The following is a 17,509-nucleotide window of genomic DNA, read 5'->3' as shown; positions in this document are numbered from 1 at the left end:
TTGCAATGTGGTGCATTCAGAGGACCCGTCACTGAGACCGACGATAAGTCACGCAGATGCTAGAAGGAACTGTTGAAGTTTCAGTTCCACCGAATCCATCGTCATTATGAGTTCAATAATTTAAGTGTTTGTTTCTTTGCTATCATGATCAAAGAAAACTCAAAATCTTGAACTTTGTAGTTCAGAATTCAGAGAGTCCATATTTTTTTGTTGAAAGAGTAATTGTGCATGTTGAAATTTGAGGACCCATCGTGTATGCGCATCCAATATTAGTGTTTGATTTTAAAATTCGTCACACGTGATAAATTGTGTTGTAAAGGTCAGATTACTCTTTATATTACCAATTGATTGTTTTATTAGTAAGTTTGGCTTATAAGTGAGTTGATTTCTTCAAATCCGTAACAATTTTCATGTAAAATGTTTTATTAGTGTCTTGAACTTTCATCCATGCATCTCAGAATACTCAGAAAGCTAAATTATCTTACACGCCATGCAGAAATTGAACAAAGTACATCTTGAAGAGTCAAAGTAAACAGTTTCCAAGTAATGCCCGTGAAGAATCCAAAAAAAGACTTGGAATCAAAGTCAATTGAACCATTGACGAAAATGAGCTCATTGTTGACTTTGTTGCGGTTTGATCCTCTAATTTAAGCACAAGAAATCACATCATCGTCCAGCATCCAAGTTTGTTATTTCATACTTGAAGAAGATGAAATAAAAAATTGCAAGTGATTGACACAGAAAATATAATTTATTTGAAATTTTTCGTCACCTTTGTAATTTTCCCATGGCTTGTCCACTGATAAATCTTCTCTTCTTCGTCCTTTTCATGTTTCTACCATTTTCCACCCTAGCTCAAACCGCCAAAAACATTTCTTTAGGCTCATCTCTCACTGCACTAAATGAAAACTCATCATCATGGACATCGCCATCTGGTGACTTTGCTATCGGTTTTCAAAGAATCGGAAAAGATGGGTTCTTACTAGCCATTTGGTTCGATAAGATAAAAGATAAAACTATAGTCTGGTCAGCCAATGGGGATAATCTAGTTCCAGAGGGATCCAAAGTTGAGCTTTCGAACGGTGGCGAGTTTATGCTCAATGATGCAACCGGCAAGCGCATATGGTCTGCTCAATCTGTTGGTCCCGGAGTTGCCTATGCATCTATGCTAGACACTGGAAATTTTGTACTGGCGGATCGAAGTTCATCCAATGTGTGGGAGAGTTTTGATGAACCAACGGATACAATACTACCTACACAGATTCTAAATCAGAACGACGTACTCTTTGCGCGCTACACGGCAACAAATTACTCACGGGGAAGATTCATGTTTTCGCTACAATCTGATGGAAATCTCACGATTTACACAACGAATTTCCCACTGGAGACAAACAATTTTGCTTACTATGCAACCTCGACTAATACCGGCTTTCAGGTCATCTTCAATCAGTCCGGCTATCTATACCTTACTGCAAGGAATGGAAGCGTACTGAATATGATATCATCCAACACAATTTCCATGCAAAATTTCTACCATAAAGTAACTCTGGAGCATGACGGAGTTTTGAGGCACTCTGTTCATCCTAAAACTGCCGCCTCAAGTGCCGGAAGCCCCATGGCTTGGTCCCCTTTGACCTCCGAACCTTCGGATATTTGCTTAAGAATTGGAGGAGACACAGGCAGCGGTGCATGTGGATACAACAGCCTCTGCAGCTATAATGATGAAGGACCAACTTGCCAATGTCCTTATGGCTACACATTAATTGATCCCAATGATGTCTTGAAAGGATGCAAGCAAAACTTTGTTTCACAAAGTTGTGATGAGGCCTCGCCTGAGGCAGACAGTTTTGAATTTCGTGAGATGCAAAACACAGAGTGGTCTGGCGGTGGTTATGAGCAATTTACACCGGTGGATGAGGATTGGTGCAGACAGAATTGCTTCAATGATTGTTTTTGTGCCGTCGCCATTTTCAAGAATGGAGAGTGTGAAAAGAAGAGAATTCCTCTTTCGAACGGAAGGATGGACCCGAATGTTGGTGGAAAAGCTCTCATCAAAGTAAGGAAAGACAACTACACTTTGATACCTGAAGTTCCAAATACAAAAAAGAAAGATCGCTCAACTTTGATCCTCATCGGATCAGTGCTCCTGAGTAGCTCGGGGTTTCTGAACTTGATTTTTCTATTAACAACCTATTTGGTTGTTTCTCGTATTTCTTATAGAAAAACGAAGTTGATTCAACCTTATCGAGTCATCTCTGACATGAATTTGAGGCATTTCACTTATGAGGAGCTAAAACAGGCTACGAACGAATTCGAGGAAGAACTAGGACGCGGTACTTCTGCAAAAGTTTTCAAAGGAGTTTTAGCCCCTGATAATGGGAAGAGCGTTGCTGTCAAAAGCTTAGTCGCTAAGGTCGGAGAAAATGATTTGGAATTCAAAGCGGAAGTGAGTGCTATTGGCAGAACAAACCACAGAAATTTAGTCCAGCTGCTTGGATTTTGTTACGAGGGAGAGCACCAAATGCTTGTGTATGAGTTCATGAGCAATGGATCTTTAGCGAGCTTCCTTTTTGGAGAGTTGAGGCCAAGCTGGTGCCAGAGAAGGCAAATTGCACTGGGAATTGCAAGAGGGTTGTTGTATTTGCATGAGGAGTGCAGCAGAAAAATCGTACATTGTGACATCAAGCCTCAAAACATTATTCTCGATGACTCTTTCACGGCGAGAATTTCTGACTTCGGACTAGCCAAGCTTTTGAAAATCGACCAGACTCTAACCACAACCGGAATCAGGGGAACGAAAGGTTATGTGGCTCCTGAATGGTTGAATAGGTTGCCTATCACGGCCAAGGTTGATATTTACAGCTATGGAATTTTGTTGTTAGAGATTATTTTCTGCAGGAAGCATTTCGAGGCAGCGGCAGAGGATGAAGATAAAGTGATACTAGCTGATTGGGCATACGATTGCTATAAGCAGAATAATCTGCACCAGCTATTCAAGAATGACGATGAGGCAATGCATGACATCAAGAAGATGGAGAAGTATGTGATGATTGCAATATGGTGCATTCAGGAGGATCCGTCGCTCAGACCTACCATGAAGAAAGTCGCATTGATGCTTGAAGGAACTGTCGAAGTCTCAGCTCCACCCGATCCATGTTCTTTCATAAGTTCAATACTTTAACTGCTTCCAATTATAATCCAGTTCTTTTGTATATCAAAAGTTTGTGTATTATTTATTTTCAAATACTCTTTAGTTCTTAATGTACCATGTAGTATCGAATGTACAATAATTCTCTTATAATGTCCGAATAAATAGAGGAATTATCAGTGGTATAAACCCTTGCTCATTCTTTTATGGTTTAACGCGTTCTTCCACTCTTCTCAATAGCAACTTCAAAAACTCCAAGCTTTCTCACTTACTGCAGAACCTCTCAAACCTTGTAAAGTAAGCCGGAAAACTACCCTGGTGTTTCACGTTCGAGATGAGTAGGATTCGAAGTGTTGATTCCCACAGAAGGTCCCAAGGTTGATGCACAAAACCGGGTGGACCTCAAGTCAACGTAAAGTGTGGTGTAAAGACCTTCGCAATTGTGCTCTGGTCGTGGGTGGACTAGCGAAGCAACCTGCAAGGAAGGTAAAATAGGTATCGAAGGGCACCGATGTGTTACAAGCCTAAGCGCCTCTGAAGCACGAACCCTTTGGTGGGTTTAAAGTGCTTCGTAGTTGACCAATACTTGGTAGTTTCAGGGTCGATATAATATGGTACAAATAATTTATCATGGCCTATGATTTATGCAATCTTTAATGCATTATCGGTTGAATTCAATCATGTGTATTATTAATTATTATCATGATGAGTTTTATTTACGATATGCATCTGGATTGTGGTTTCTTTTTCATTGAAGTGATGGGCGGGGAAGAGACGTGACTAGAAGCTTCTAAATTCTACAAAAAGAGTAGCTGTATAGAGTTTCCAAGTCTAGATTGGACTAGTTAGGCTTCGACCCAAAAAAAGGGGCAGAAAAGAATGCTTGTTGTAGGCCATGGACAAGAGGAAAGACTTGAGTTTAAAACTAGACTCAGAACAGCATTGATGTTTCATCTCTTTGAAGCATTCAAAGAAGGCAGCTTCCAAGTAATTGGCCTGCATGCACATTAAGATTGACAAAGACTTTTTGCATCCATTGCCCGAATGGCAAATCTCCAACCGCAAGTCTGGCATGATGGAACGTTTATTTAGTCGTTTGTGAAGATGAAGGACTCATTACATAGGTGCATCTAGACTCAAGCCCTGTAATTTGTGCCCAAAACATACGCAAACCTTATATGTAAGGACATTGCCGCCATATACTAGGTATAAATCGTCATAAGTACCTTACTTAATTGCTGGTTAATTATTTTGTAATTTTATATTAGGTTTGTCATTCTCTAAGGACAAAGTTGTTAATAATAATTTTACTTTTAAAAGGGTAAGAAAATAAGACAATTGGATGGGTTGAACACTCCTTATTACTTATCGGATAATGTTAGAGAAATTAAATTTCTAAATTAAATTTTGTAAACCAGATGATGTAGATGTTGTTGATTGAATTACTCAAGTGTTGATTAACATGCTTATTTCTTATTAGTGACACATCATTTGATTTACAAATTTAGTTTTAACTACAAATTAAAAACAAAATGGCTGTCGTTGGGAAATACAAAATGGAATGAGTTGATTGGATGTTATGCTAAGTACGGTATGGTTGATTCCTCTATAGAACTTTTTGAAAGAATGAAAGGAGGAGTGCAGGCAAGTGAAGTGACATTGACAAAATGATGAGATCTTGCCAAAATGATGGCTGAAGCTATTCTGCCAAAATGAAGTTAAAGAGACCCGGAGGTTTTGTTACACTATCAAATATCCATGCTGCTGATGGAGAATGGGAAGAGGTTGTGGACGTAAGGATGGTGATGAAGCAGAGGAAGATTCTTAAGCAACCTGGATTTAGTTTGCTCGATAAAGGGATGGCTTTGTCGGAGTTGAAGTAGAAAAGATGAAAGCAAATTATGTATCCAAGGTGAGCCTCTAATAGGATATTATCAGTTAAGAAGATTTTCAGTTTTTCGTTTTTGTTTTCACAAAAAGAGATCTTTTGTACAACTGAATCTATGTTTCGAAATTTTGTATCGACACAATTGGTCCATTCATCTTTCAAAGGCATGATGTTTAAGAATTTGACCACACTGGTAACAAACTTCAAGAAATACTCTTATGTGCTATGATTTCAGGAATGGATTCTTTTCGCAATCAATTTAGATTCATAATCCAAATGCTTACTTTGAATTGCTCGATACCCTTCTTTTTCATGCTACTCATCTTCCCACGTGAATTTTCTATACGCGGGCAAGACCAAAATGGAGAAGATGATGGTGAATCTAAAGATGAACTGATGGACTTGGCGGCTGAACGAGTACAGTTACTACTCAACCTCGAGTTCCAGGTTTACAATTCACATTCTGGCTTACATTCTTTCTATCGTTCCATAATTCCTTAAAACAGTTTTCCCAAAAGAAATTATACATTTATAACCCTTTAAGCCACTAATGTTTGAAAACAAGTTTGACACCATATGACTTAATCATAGTTAAGATTGATTACATAATCCAAATAAATATTCTCAACACATGGCATAAGTAATTAGTAGAACTTGTTCTTAAGTAGATGAACTGTTAATTTTGCTACGCCGAAGAATGTCTTTGGAGATATCATTGTATTTCATACGTGCTCATGAAACTAAAATTGCATGCTGGTTTGGTATATTGAAAAAATATTATTTCTGTTATGCTGTGAGAATAAACTCATTTTTGCAGCTTCACGTTTTCAGCTTTTTTCACTCAAAATTGTGAAAATAAGCTGTTTTTAAGTGTTTATCAAACATCTTTTTTAGCTCAACTTTTTTTATGCCCACTTTTTGTAAAAACACCTCAACCAGTACTTATAACAATGTTGCTTTGAAGTCAACGCATGTTTTGCTTCCTGGCTTGGGATCACATATCTTTCTGAAGTGTTCAGTACTTGAAAGAAAATAGGTGAAAATTTGGATGGAGAAAGTGCAATTAGGAACTGACTTTGTTTAATAGGGACAAAAAATTGCTTATGAATTCTCTAAACCTCCCGAATTAATGAAAATGTTTTGTAGATAGCTCAAAAGGGGTCCCAAAAATGGTCCTAAAATCACCCACTCTTCCAATTAATGCATGGCTAGAAAAAGTTCCTATAAGAGGGTTGAAATAGAAAAAGCCATGCCCTGCATTGTGTGGTGGTTATCCAATGCACTGGAGGAGTGTAGGCCTCTCTTGGACCACTTTATCTGCTCACGCTTTTTTATTTTGTTATAGTTTCAAAGACCCAAATGTACCAAATGTTTAAAGTAATTTGTAAAAAATATGTACAAATATAACTGGTTATAAAATTTTAAATAAAAAAATATATATAACTGAAAGTACACTAACCTGCTTTGGATAGCTTCCAAAATGGTTGCAAGTGTTTTTTGACAATCAAAATGATTTTGACTATGTTTAGTATAAAAACTTTAAAACATATTTTTATTTATAAACACTTTAGCGAGAACACCTAATGTGTGCTTCTTCAGAATAATATGTTTTTAATAAAATATTTCACATGTTTATAATAAAAGAATTTTTTGCGTAAGTGCTTACTAGAAGAACTGTTTCCTACCGTAATAATCCAAAACGAGGCACTTAATCATGTTACATATAGAGCTTATTGTTAGTTGGATATCCCCACAATTATATTGAAATTTTATTTTTGCAATTTTGTCTTTTAACTTTTTGAGTAACAAGGAACACCTCTACGAACTAATCTCTCATTTGTTGTAATATCTTAAAATAAACTCTAGATATGTGTTAAGGGATTTGCTATCTACACACTCTATTTTACTTTTCACACATCCCTTAATAATTTATGTTCATTGATCTTCTTTAATTTATCCGATCCAATGATCGAAAATTAAAAAGATATATAAAAAGTAAAATAAAACGTGTGAATATCATATTCCTATGTGTATTCACTTACAAATCGTGTTCAGAATATTTTGGCCTGTTGAGAGAGAATGAAGGACCCCCCAATTTCATTGAAAGTGGTAGTTGTGTAGTTTCGATTAATGTGTGTGTTTCAAGGCATAGGCTGCATATTAATCAATTAGTCTTCCTTTTCCGTACGATGCAGAAAAAGGTGGGCTAGCAAGAAAGTCAAAATAAAGATATAAACTTAAGTTTTCAAACCACCGATGGAAAATGTTAAGGAGAAAACTTATGGATCGTTTACATGCATATGTTGTGTGGTTCTTATCCATACTAGACAAAATTGAAGGATTGTGACACGCATGCAGCTGGGGTGTCATCCATTAATATATCCAATCAATTTAGTTCGTTTTCTTGGTTGGCTTTTTGTAACTCAATTCATTTAGGTTAAAAATAAAAGAAAACTAATGAAAATAGTTTAAAAATTTTGAGTTTTAACAATAAGGACAAAGTAAAGAGTAAAGTGAATAGTATCAAGTTTAACTTTTTAGTGTAAAAATGTGATTTTTCATTAAAGTGAGCAGGCTTTCAAAATTAAAACTCCCTAAAAATAAACTTAAAATTAAGTTTCTTTTTTAAAAAAAAAAGTATGATCTTGGATAGATGATTCATATAGAGATAAAACCATATAAATTTGTTGTTTTTATTTATGAGAAACTAGCAGAGAGCACGTATATGTGTGAACAATTTGTCTTAATAAGTGCATATTTTTTTTAATATTACATAATTACTGTTTTGTTCTTCTTATGTAAAAGTAAGGGTAAAATTAAAAAAATAAGTATAAAAAAGAGGGTAAAATAGGAAAAATAAGGATATGGTTGTCATTTTATCAAAAAGTACACAATTACTATTTTGCCATCCTCATGGGCAAAATTGGAAAAAGCGGAGAAAAAAAGTTGAGAAAGGCTCTTCTCTTAATAATAGTATAGATATGAATTTTGGCAAACATATTATAGCTTTGATCCAGTTATGTCGGCCAATTGCAAGTGTCATCATCTTAGTTCATATAGAAGTTTCACAAAAGGAAGCATATGGGGTACTAGGAAGCTTATATGGGGAACGTCCAGCCATGTATATTGTTTTCCTTTTCCAAATGGCTTCTCGGGCCCTCAAAAGCCTCCAATGATAGAGAAATTCTTGAGTTCAGAAGTATCGTAAGTGGATTACATCTTGTGTTCGATTATACTTAACAAGAAAAAATTGTGTACTCAATTTGAAATTATCACAGAGACAAATGAGACCCGAATGTAAAAGAGTTTCATTCTTTATGTGTGCTGACCGAAAATATGACGTAGTCCACCCGCTGAACCCTAGTATTTCTCCTAAAAATGGCCTTAAGATAGAAGTAGCTATTCCATACAAAGTTGAAGGCATGGAATTAGGGATATGGGCTTGGCAAATTTAGCTGACTATAAACGGTTTGTTGCACCAAAAGGGTGTCATGAAAACGTACAATACAACAAAGTAAAGCAAAATTTGAGCTCAATAAACTAATCAACAGTGAATCAATGATATTAACCAGAATATCCTTCTTCAAATCCAATGTCTACATTCTTCTTCTCTTTCTTGAACCTACTAAACCACATCATGGCCAATCACAATAGTATTATATCGAATTCGTCATTTAAAGAAATCGAATTCACCATCCGTAAAAACTAAACATAAAATCTCTTACTTTCCAAGTAAAGAAAAATATTACGACATTGTAGTATTAGCGACTATTTAAAATCCAATATCACCTTCTCACGCCTTGATTCAATGCCTTTTAAAGCACTCTTCTATTCGATTTATCTAGCCCTTTATGCAAACTAATAAAAAGTAAATACCCTTCAATGTCTATTAAAATTCTTATGCCACTTTCTATCTAGCTAACAAGTATCTGAAAGGCAAACCAATATAATAAAAAGAATTTTAGCGAAAAACTTCCGGTACTGTTTACTTTAACAAAAAACTACATTTTTACACTAAAAAGTCAATCATGGTACTATTCATTTTACCATTTATTTTATCTTTATCGTTAAAACTCAAAATTTCAAGTTATTTTCATTAGTTTTCCTTATAATAAATGACACTTACTAGTTGAGGAAAATAAAATAAGGAAAGTGGTATTATAATTTTCCCTCTTGCATGAGGTGAGGTATAGTAATATCTCTATAAAAAATCTTTTTGGGACTTATAAAAATAATTACTTTAAAGAGGTTATTACTATTTCAAAACTTAATGCCGTAGAAGATAAAATATACTTTAGAAACATATTTTATGAGTAGGGATGCAACTCGGGTGGGTTGGACAGGTTGGAAGGTCAACTGAATCCTAATCTAACTTTTACAATTTGGGCTCGGGTTCGGGTTGGGTTTCATTCAGGTTCATTTGGGCTCGGGTTTAATTCTGTTAGGGTTTACTTGGGTTGGGTTTGGATTGCCCAACTTTTTAAAGTTTAATCTTGTAACAACTTAGTTTTCAAGAATTCCTAAAAAAATTAAGCTAAGTAGCATCAAAGCTAGCTAACTCTAATTTCGTAAATCAATCTACTATAAAATTTTAGGATTTAGAGGCTACGAATATGGGCTGACTAATCAAAGCATCTTATTCCCTAAAAACTTAAGTAATTATAAAGGGTAATTTATTAAAAAATTATTAGAAAGGGCATTGGTTTTTGGACTTGGCACACTTGGGGTGTAGTATGAGCATTAATTGATATAGGTTACAATCTGGTTAGATTAGGTGTGGTTAGTCGGGTTAGGTTGGGTTGGAGATAGACCGACAAATGATCAATCCAACTCAACCCAATCAATAAACAGGTTGAAATTGGGTTGGGTTCAGGCGGGTTATAACTAAAAAAAATCTCGCTTGTTCGGGTTTAAAGTCAGGTTGGACATGGGCAGGTTCGGATTGGCCCAACTCAAGTTGCACCCCTGTTTAAGATTGAGTTGAATTGAGAAAATATAATTTGTTAAAGTAAAAAAAAATTCAATATGTGTTATGAATATTTGTGTTATTTATTTTATTTTGTCAATTATTAATTTATATATTTGCTGAGTTTTAAAGGATTTTAAGAAGAAAAAATGATCTTATACATTTAGCGGGATTATTATTTTAGTAATCTGGCATGAGTCGGGACCAAAAGATTTTAGTTTAACTGAAGTTATTAATTCATTGAGCATTCATTTATCGAGATTTTATTGTATTTGGAACTTGGAAGCAGGGCCGGCCCAGGCCCAGTGCAGGAGGGGCGATTGTCCAGGGCCCAAAAAAATTAGGGGCACCAAAATTATTAGGGCGGTATATTTATATATGTTTTTATAAGAGTATAAATTTATAAAATTTGATTCACAGACATAGAAATTTAACTAGAAGTGGTGGTTTGTCATTTGAAAATAATAAGGAGGTCTTAGGTTCAAAACACCATGTGTGCTTATTTACTTTCCTTTTTTTTACAAATTTCTTTTTATAAGAGTATAAATTTAGAAAATTTGGTTAAAGGATTAAGAAGTTTAATTAGAAACAATTATTTTTGTTGTTTAAAATTAACAAGATGTCCTAAGTTCGAAATGCTATGTGCATGTTTATTCTTTTCAATTTTTACAAATTTTTGTTTGGTTGGTAATTTATTTTTAGTTACTATCTAGTAGCTATGTGGGTTGTTATTTTTAAATATTTGTTTTAATTCAAGTCTAATCTTCAACAAAGAATAATACGTAGACCAAATTTGCAAATTATATGACGTGTCATCAAAATGTTTAATTTAGTGCCCATTCATTAATAATACATATCAATTAAAGACTCGAAAACATCATTATTTTTTAGTCCCATATTGACAAGGTTAGTAAATAAGAAAAAAACACCTCACGATTTATTCAAAAACACATTCAAAGTTCAAATGGAAAACAAAACTCATCATCTATCTACTTGTAAGTCCGAAGTTTTTTTGTTTCCCTCTCTCAATACAAAATAAATTAGTCTTTCTATGTTTCTAAATTATTGAGTTTGAAGTGTTTTTCTAAGTATAATTTTTTCGATATCTTATGTGTGAAAATAAATAATTTTCTTACATGAAGTTATGGCACTTTTTTTTACGTCGCCCCGAGCCTCAAAAATCTCTGGACCAGCCCTGCTTTGAAGCGACCTAAAGTAACTATTGTTTTATTCCTTCTTATTCACTTTACTTGGGTAAATTTTCAAATCATACTAGCTATCACAAATTCATTTCAAACAATCAAGAGCTCTAGGGCATATGAAGAGACTCATCAATGAATCATCTACTTTTTTGACTTGAAATTTGAAAACTTCTCTATTTCGCAAGTGAAAATATCCCTTTACTTGAAACGGATAAAGGGTAAAAAATATAAACATTTATATGAAAGTTCGAAAATTGCCAAATGTATAGTCGAAGGTGTGTATTTATAGGGTTGAACATAGGTGCATTTTGGTTTGAATAAATGTTAAAAGAGTTGGAATTGTAAAAGTTTTAATTTATGAATCAAAAGAGTAAATGACTCATTAAAGTGGGTCATTTCAAATTTTCAAGACATTCTCTAAAACTCTCTTTATTTTTTGGTAGAAACATTTCCTAAAACTCTCTAGTTACGTGCATCTATATCTATAAAACCATAAAAGTTTATCACATTTCATTTTCCTCCTCTTAATAACATGAAAATCCTCGGTTAAATTCCTTGACCAGTCAGGCTAGTTAATAAGATAATTTTGCATCATTAATTATTTGTAATGCAAAACTTTTCGGACAAAGTGTCGTTTGATTCCTTGAACTATTACTTCAGTTGAAATCAACTCCTGAATTATTTTTTTAGTAAATTAATCTCTTGAACTATTTGAAATAAACCAATTAATCCTTTGTTGTTATATTCTGTCCACTTTGCCTTCAAATTCAATGACAAATTAATCTTTTTATCATTAATTCTTACATGTCACTTATAACCATCCATAAAATTATGACAATGGATACATAACAATGTGTAATGATGGAACCGGATCCCCTCTTGAGCTCAGGTGGCTGAGCCTCATGAGCAAATCACACGATCTATTGAAATTTGATCAAACGGCTGCAATTATTATAACTTTTAGAGGAGCCCCCTGTTTGTAGCCGTTTGATCAAATTTCAACGGCCCAGGATCTTTTGCTCAGAAGGCTCAGCCTCCTAAGCTCATGATGGGATCCGGTTCCTGTAATAACAATATGAAATGGTCTGTTATGTAAACGTTTTGTTTCTTTTTGTTTCTTATTATGCTATAAATTTTTGAATTATTCCGTGTCCCGTGTCATTATTTTATTGGTGTTTATAACTAACAAGTAAGATTTATTTTTTGAGTACATCGATATTTTTATCCTAAGGGGAGAGGGAGTTCGGCTAAGCCACACAATGGGCAACCTAATTTGATATCGAATTTGTCATCCACGATATTCAAATCTAAGACCTCTCACTTTCAAGTGAAGAAAAATATTATCAGACCATAGTACTGAGTGATTTATTGACAAGTAAGAATTGATGATGAAAAAACTAATTTGTCATTGAATTTGACAGCATAGTGGACATAATCTAATGGCAATGAGTTAATTTGGCTGATTGTAAATAATTCAGGGGTTAATTTACCAAAAAATTAGTTCATGAGGTCAATTTCAATTGCGGTAATAGTTTAGGGTGTAAACTGCAGTTTACTCAAACTTTTTATGAATTCTTTATCACCACATTTTTTTTACCATATTGACACGAAAATTAATGTTAAACTTTGAGGTAACATAAAGTCTACGAAAAATCTCATTTTTGAGAAATTCTCGTTATTATTTTAGGAAAACTAACGAAAAGTCATAAAAAACTTTAGTTCTAATGAAAAATGACAAGTAGGTGTAAATAAATAGTACTAGAAAAGATAAAAATATTTTTTTTGTTAAAAATGAACAGTACTAAAAGTGTTTCGTTAGTTAAAACTCCCTATCATTTTTCTAATACATTTATTGATATTAAATTATCGGACTATTACCATAACCAGCAAACAAGATTCTGAATTTCTTATTTTTTTAAATATTTTATTTCGAAAAATCACTGTGTGATGTCAAGAATATGGTAAAGCAAAGGGCACAAAGTTGAAACTACCAAAATGCCCTTACTCTCTTAAGCTTCTTACACATACATACTCTCACACATCTCAGTTTACGGAGTCGCAGTTTACAGAGCCAATCAACAAATATCTCTTCTTCTCTCCCTTCCTTCTCATATCTTTCTCTCTCTCTCTTCCCGTTTCAGTCGAACCAGTTTCTTGGGTTCGCAGCAGCTTGCCCAGTCTCACATGCCAATCCCCAATCTCTTTAAATCTCTTAACTTTTTGATCTGGGTTTCCAATATTTCACCCTCAGATCATATCTTCTGCCATTAAAATATCCATTTTTTTTCACTTCGAATCCACTGACTGAGAAAATCCCATCTCCGTTTTGGTGTTCTCTGAGCCTCCTATGAGTACTTCACTAGATTCTGAGAGTTGGGTTTTGTCACAACAGGTCAGTTTCTTCTTCTTCCTCTCTCTCTCTCTCTCTCTCTCTCTCTCTTGCATTTTGTGATTGGGATTTGGAATATGCGTTAAATTGTGTGTTTTGTTGCTTTCTGTTTAAAAAATTTGTGGGATTTGGATGTTAAAGCTGATTGAAAGAAATGGTTTTATATGACGGTACAAATGGAACAAGAAATGGTTTTGATGATAAGTTGAGTTCTACCCAGTTTATTGTGTATGTAATTCATGCTGCCTTATGGATCTTGCTTGGATTTTTTCTGTGTGCTTTTGGGTGTGAATTTCCAGATAATAAAGTTTGTTACTTTGATTTTACATGTTTTGAAAGCTCGAGTCCTTGTGGAGATGTGGCTTTTTATTTGTATTTTGGTTCTGTTGTGATTAAAATTGATGTGTTTTCACTATTGGGAGTAAACCTGTGTGAATTTCGACTTTGGTGGCCGAAAACTCTGAGTCTTTGTAGCAGTAGTTCATTGTTTTGATTCGGTTCCAGGCATGTAAGATCCCCTATCTTGTAGTGACACAAACCTAAAAGATTTGGCTGCAATCACAGAGTCTCTTGTATGGGGTTTTCAATGTGTAACTTTCTTTACTGCCTGATTGGTTTGCTGTGCAAAAAGAAGGGACAGTTCTCAATATCATCTTTTGGAAGTCAAAATAACTGAGTAAAGTGACCTAGAGTTGTGTTTTTCATAGTTTCATTTGACTCAAGCTTAATATGGCGTTCCAACGTAAGAAGCTTCAGTTGATGTTTGAAATGAAAACGAAACCTACTCAATTTTAAACTCCTAAAAGATTTGCATGTGATAAATAGATTATGAACTGCTTTTAAATTTCGAAGTTAGTTGTTTATGAGTAGTATTGGATGCCTGCTACTACCTGTTGGTTCTTCCTTATATATGTACCTCACGCTGTCTAGCTATTTAGTTGGTTGTTATGTTACTTAACATCAATGATGGGATCGTTATATCCTTTGAGAAGCCACCACATGTTTAAGTAGGATTGCATATAAGTCGTGTTATCCCCGTGTTCACTGAATAATGAATAGTAGGGGGAATGAATTGCTTTCTCAGTCTGAATTGTACCTTAAGTAACAATAACTGAAAATAACGTTCTTGTATGTTTTTCATTGCAGCAGAAAACTTATATTGCATGAAATATTTTTCTCTGGAGTTTTGAGATCATGGGTAGAGGTAGAGGAAAGGGAAAGAGGTTAACTGTCAATAATCATGATGATCCTGGAAGTGGTGAGGAAGAAAAAATACCGGCACAAAAGAGAAGGGGAAGGCCTCAAAAGCCATTAAAAGATGAGATTGATGAAGAAGAAGCTGAACGAATAGACGCAGATGATAGTGAGAATGGAAAGTCTGGTATCTCAAGCAAGGAGGTAAAAAGCCCCTCTGCTTCAGAGAATGGTAAGAAGAGGAAGCGGCAATCACAGGTGAAGGAGAAGTCAGATTCAGTTAAGGAGGAAAATGGTAATGGAACAAGATCAAGCACTGATGACTCAACTAAGTCTAATGGATTTCGGCATAATGGGAGCAGGCGGAAAAACAAGCCCCGTCGAGCAGCTGAAGCTGGTGTTGAGTGCAAGTGACAGATGGTAACCTATGCATCCTTTCTGGTTGCCAAAAAATCACGGGGACAGGAAGTGAGGCCTAGTAAATCTCTAGTTTCTTTCTTTTTTTGCTGCTTAATTGTTCTTTCTTCAGTAATTTCGTACCATCATTCCTTTTTTTATTTGAATTGTGAAATTTGCAATGCATTCTGATGGATGTAGTTTTCCATGGTGCTCTGACATTTTAAATTTTGACTATCTTATTTTTTGCATTGTATAATTTGAGGAACATGTTTAAGCAGTTGCTATCTCTCACATTGTTATCTGTCTTTTGTGTAACTAATGAGATATCATGTAGATTCATATTAGGTAACTCAACTAAAAGGTTGTATTATACTTTGTACAATTAACAGTTCTGAGAAAATCAGCTTTAACGCTTCCCCTAATTATAACAATCTTGCATCTGTTAGAGCACTTTTATTTAGGCGTTACTGCAAGTAGAGTTCATCTTCTCCTGATCTACTTTGGTTTTGAATTGTTACTTTATGGTGCCTATATAACTTGGTTTTGGATTAACATCTGACTTGGGAAATGTTTAGGCTTCCATCAGACTATCAGAGTCTTTTTGTCCCTCTTCGGACTTTCACACATGTGCGTGCGTGGAATACAGTTCAGAGTAAGCACACATTTTCTAGATTATACTGGATGTAGCTATAAGTTTCCAACAGCTAGTTAGGGCCAGACCTTTCTTATGGTTTCAGAGGTATATGCTTCTTCCTGAGCCTTGATACGAGCCTACAGCCAAAAGCATGGTGGTGTACTCCCTGATATACTCCCTGGTATACTCCCTGATTCGTAACCATCTCATCACGTCACACAAAGATTCTAATAGCGCGTGATGTACAATAAGTTACATGTTAGAAATAAGTCTTTAATAGTTCGGACTACTAGTAGTCCGGCCTTGTATTCATTAGATTGGCAAGTAAGAATATTATTTTCTCAATTTAACTCTGAATGTTCGTACTATTGAGAAAAAATTATAGAAACTCCCCCCCCCCCCCCCAAGAGTGAAGACTGCAATCTTTGGTTTCTCATGATAATTGTTTGCAGTCTGGAAAATACTAGTTTTTCATAGTTCTTATACAGGCTTGGTAAGATACATCTGTTTCTGCAATTTTCCATTAAGGGTGTCTACTAAAATGCATAATGTCTTAAAATGCTTGTGAAGGAAAAACATAGAAAATGAAAACAATTAACTTGATAATTAACCCAGTCTTTGTAAATTCTCAAAGAAGCTTGTGGTATGCGCTAATTGTCATGTGTCGAACTATGTAATCCACATGGCCCCAGACACAACCATAACCACCTTACCCAACCCTCTAGCTTTTTTCTTCTTCACTTGGCCCATTTGTGTCTCTATCCCTTCTCACGCAATACTCATGGCACACCACTAATGATGACCACACCTAATACCTTCTCCTTCATGGGGTAACCTCTTATCCCTAAACTTTTCGCCATCAAAAAATGCAACGCTTGTCTCTTATTTAACTTGACTAGTTGGTCTCTTATTTATTTTTGGTTGTGATCTTTTTAGAAAGAGTAATGCAATGGAGATCAAACATTTAAATTGTATTTTGTAAACTATATAACGTGATTGACGATGATTAGATTATTACTTCATTGTTGATTAACTTGCTTATTTGTTATTGGTGACATATCACATAATTTACAAATATAGTTTTAACAAAATTGTCTACCTAGTATTATTCTTTCGGAAAAAACAAACCAAGTTTCGAAAAGTGATTGGGGTGAGTGTGACGTAGAGTTGAAAACCAATCAGATCCAAGCCCATTGGGCCATGTATTCAGATGTTTTTTGGACGAAGCCATATATTCAGATTCAGCTAGGGTTTTTGGTCGAAATTATTATTTTTTCTTTGTCAACTGATGCCTGCATCTTAAATGCTCAAATTTAAAATTTAAATATTCAAATTGTGACTCAACCACCCCAAGTTGCAATAATAATAATAATAATAACTTAATATGAGTTTGAGTGTCGTCAAATGTGAGGAGACGTGTGAGGATGTGAAGTGTTTTCGCATTTCAGAAAGTAAAGAGATTTTACATGTTATAAGAAGTTAAACTGCTACTTATATTGTCAATTCGTTTTATGGTGAAACCTCTACTTTCTTGCTGCCCTTATTGGAGTTTGCATAGATGGGGATTGGGATATTCATGAAAGAAGGTGTTGGTGCGGCTGGAGATGGATAAATATTCTCATTTAACCAATACTTAGTCTTAGTAGTAGTGTTAGTCAAGGTGGCCATGATAGGACCGTTGAACGCAAC

At 34.8% G+C, this 17,509-nt stretch overlaps 2 protein-coding genes across 3 annotated transcripts; both read left to right on the top strand.

Moving 5' to 3' along the window:
* Positions 1 to 684: 684 nt before the first annotated feature.
* On the top strand, positions 685 to 3,337 carry LOC103416309 (G-type lectin S-receptor-like serine/threonine-protein kinase LECRK3). Its single transcript, XM_070818713.1, has one exon. The coding sequence runs from the start codon at positions 788 to 790 to the stop codon at positions 3,179 to 3,181; it is 2,394 nt and encodes a 797-aa protein (XP_070674814.1). The 5' UTR covers positions 685 to 787; the 3' UTR covers positions 3,182 to 3,337.
* A 9,917-nt stretch (positions 3,338 to 13,254) lies between these two features.
* LOC103414968 (uncharacterized) lies at positions 13,255 to 15,487 on the top strand. 2 transcript variants are annotated; one of them, XM_029099326.2, is made up of 2 exons: positions 13,255 to 13,596; positions 14,740 to 15,487. In XM_029099326.2, the coding sequence occupies exon 2, from the start codon at positions 14,788 to 14,790 to the stop codon at positions 15,199 to 15,201; it is 414 nt and encodes a 137-aa protein (XP_028955159.1). In that variant the 5' UTR covers positions 13,255 to 13,596; positions 14,740 to 14,787; the 3' UTR covers positions 15,202 to 15,487. The 2 variants fall into 2 exon arrangements, with proteins under 2 accessions (XP_028955159.1, XP_008351546.1); XM_008353324.4 differs by having other exon boundaries at positions 13,257 to 13,596; positions 14,743 to 15,487.
* Positions 15,488 to 17,509: the final 2,022 nt, after the last annotated feature.

The sequence above is a fragment of the Malus domestica genome, chromosome 03 (assembly GCF_042453785.1).
Source record: "Malus domestica chromosome 03, GDT2T_hap1".
Lineage (NCBI taxonomy): Eukaryota > Viridiplantae > Streptophyta > Magnoliopsida > Rosales > Rosaceae > Malus > Malus domestica.
This window is presented reverse-complemented; position numbering and strand designations above follow the sequence as displayed.

Excerpts from the sequence above, each read along its gene's own strand:
- LOC103416309 (XM_070818713.1), top strand. The coding sequence starts at position 788 with ATGGCTTGTCCACTGATAAATCTTCTCTTCTTCGTCCTTTTCATGTTT.
- LOC103414968 (XM_029099326.2), top strand. The coding sequence starts at position 14,788 with ATGGGTAGAGGTAGAGGAAAGGGAAAGAGGTTAACTGTCAATAATCAT.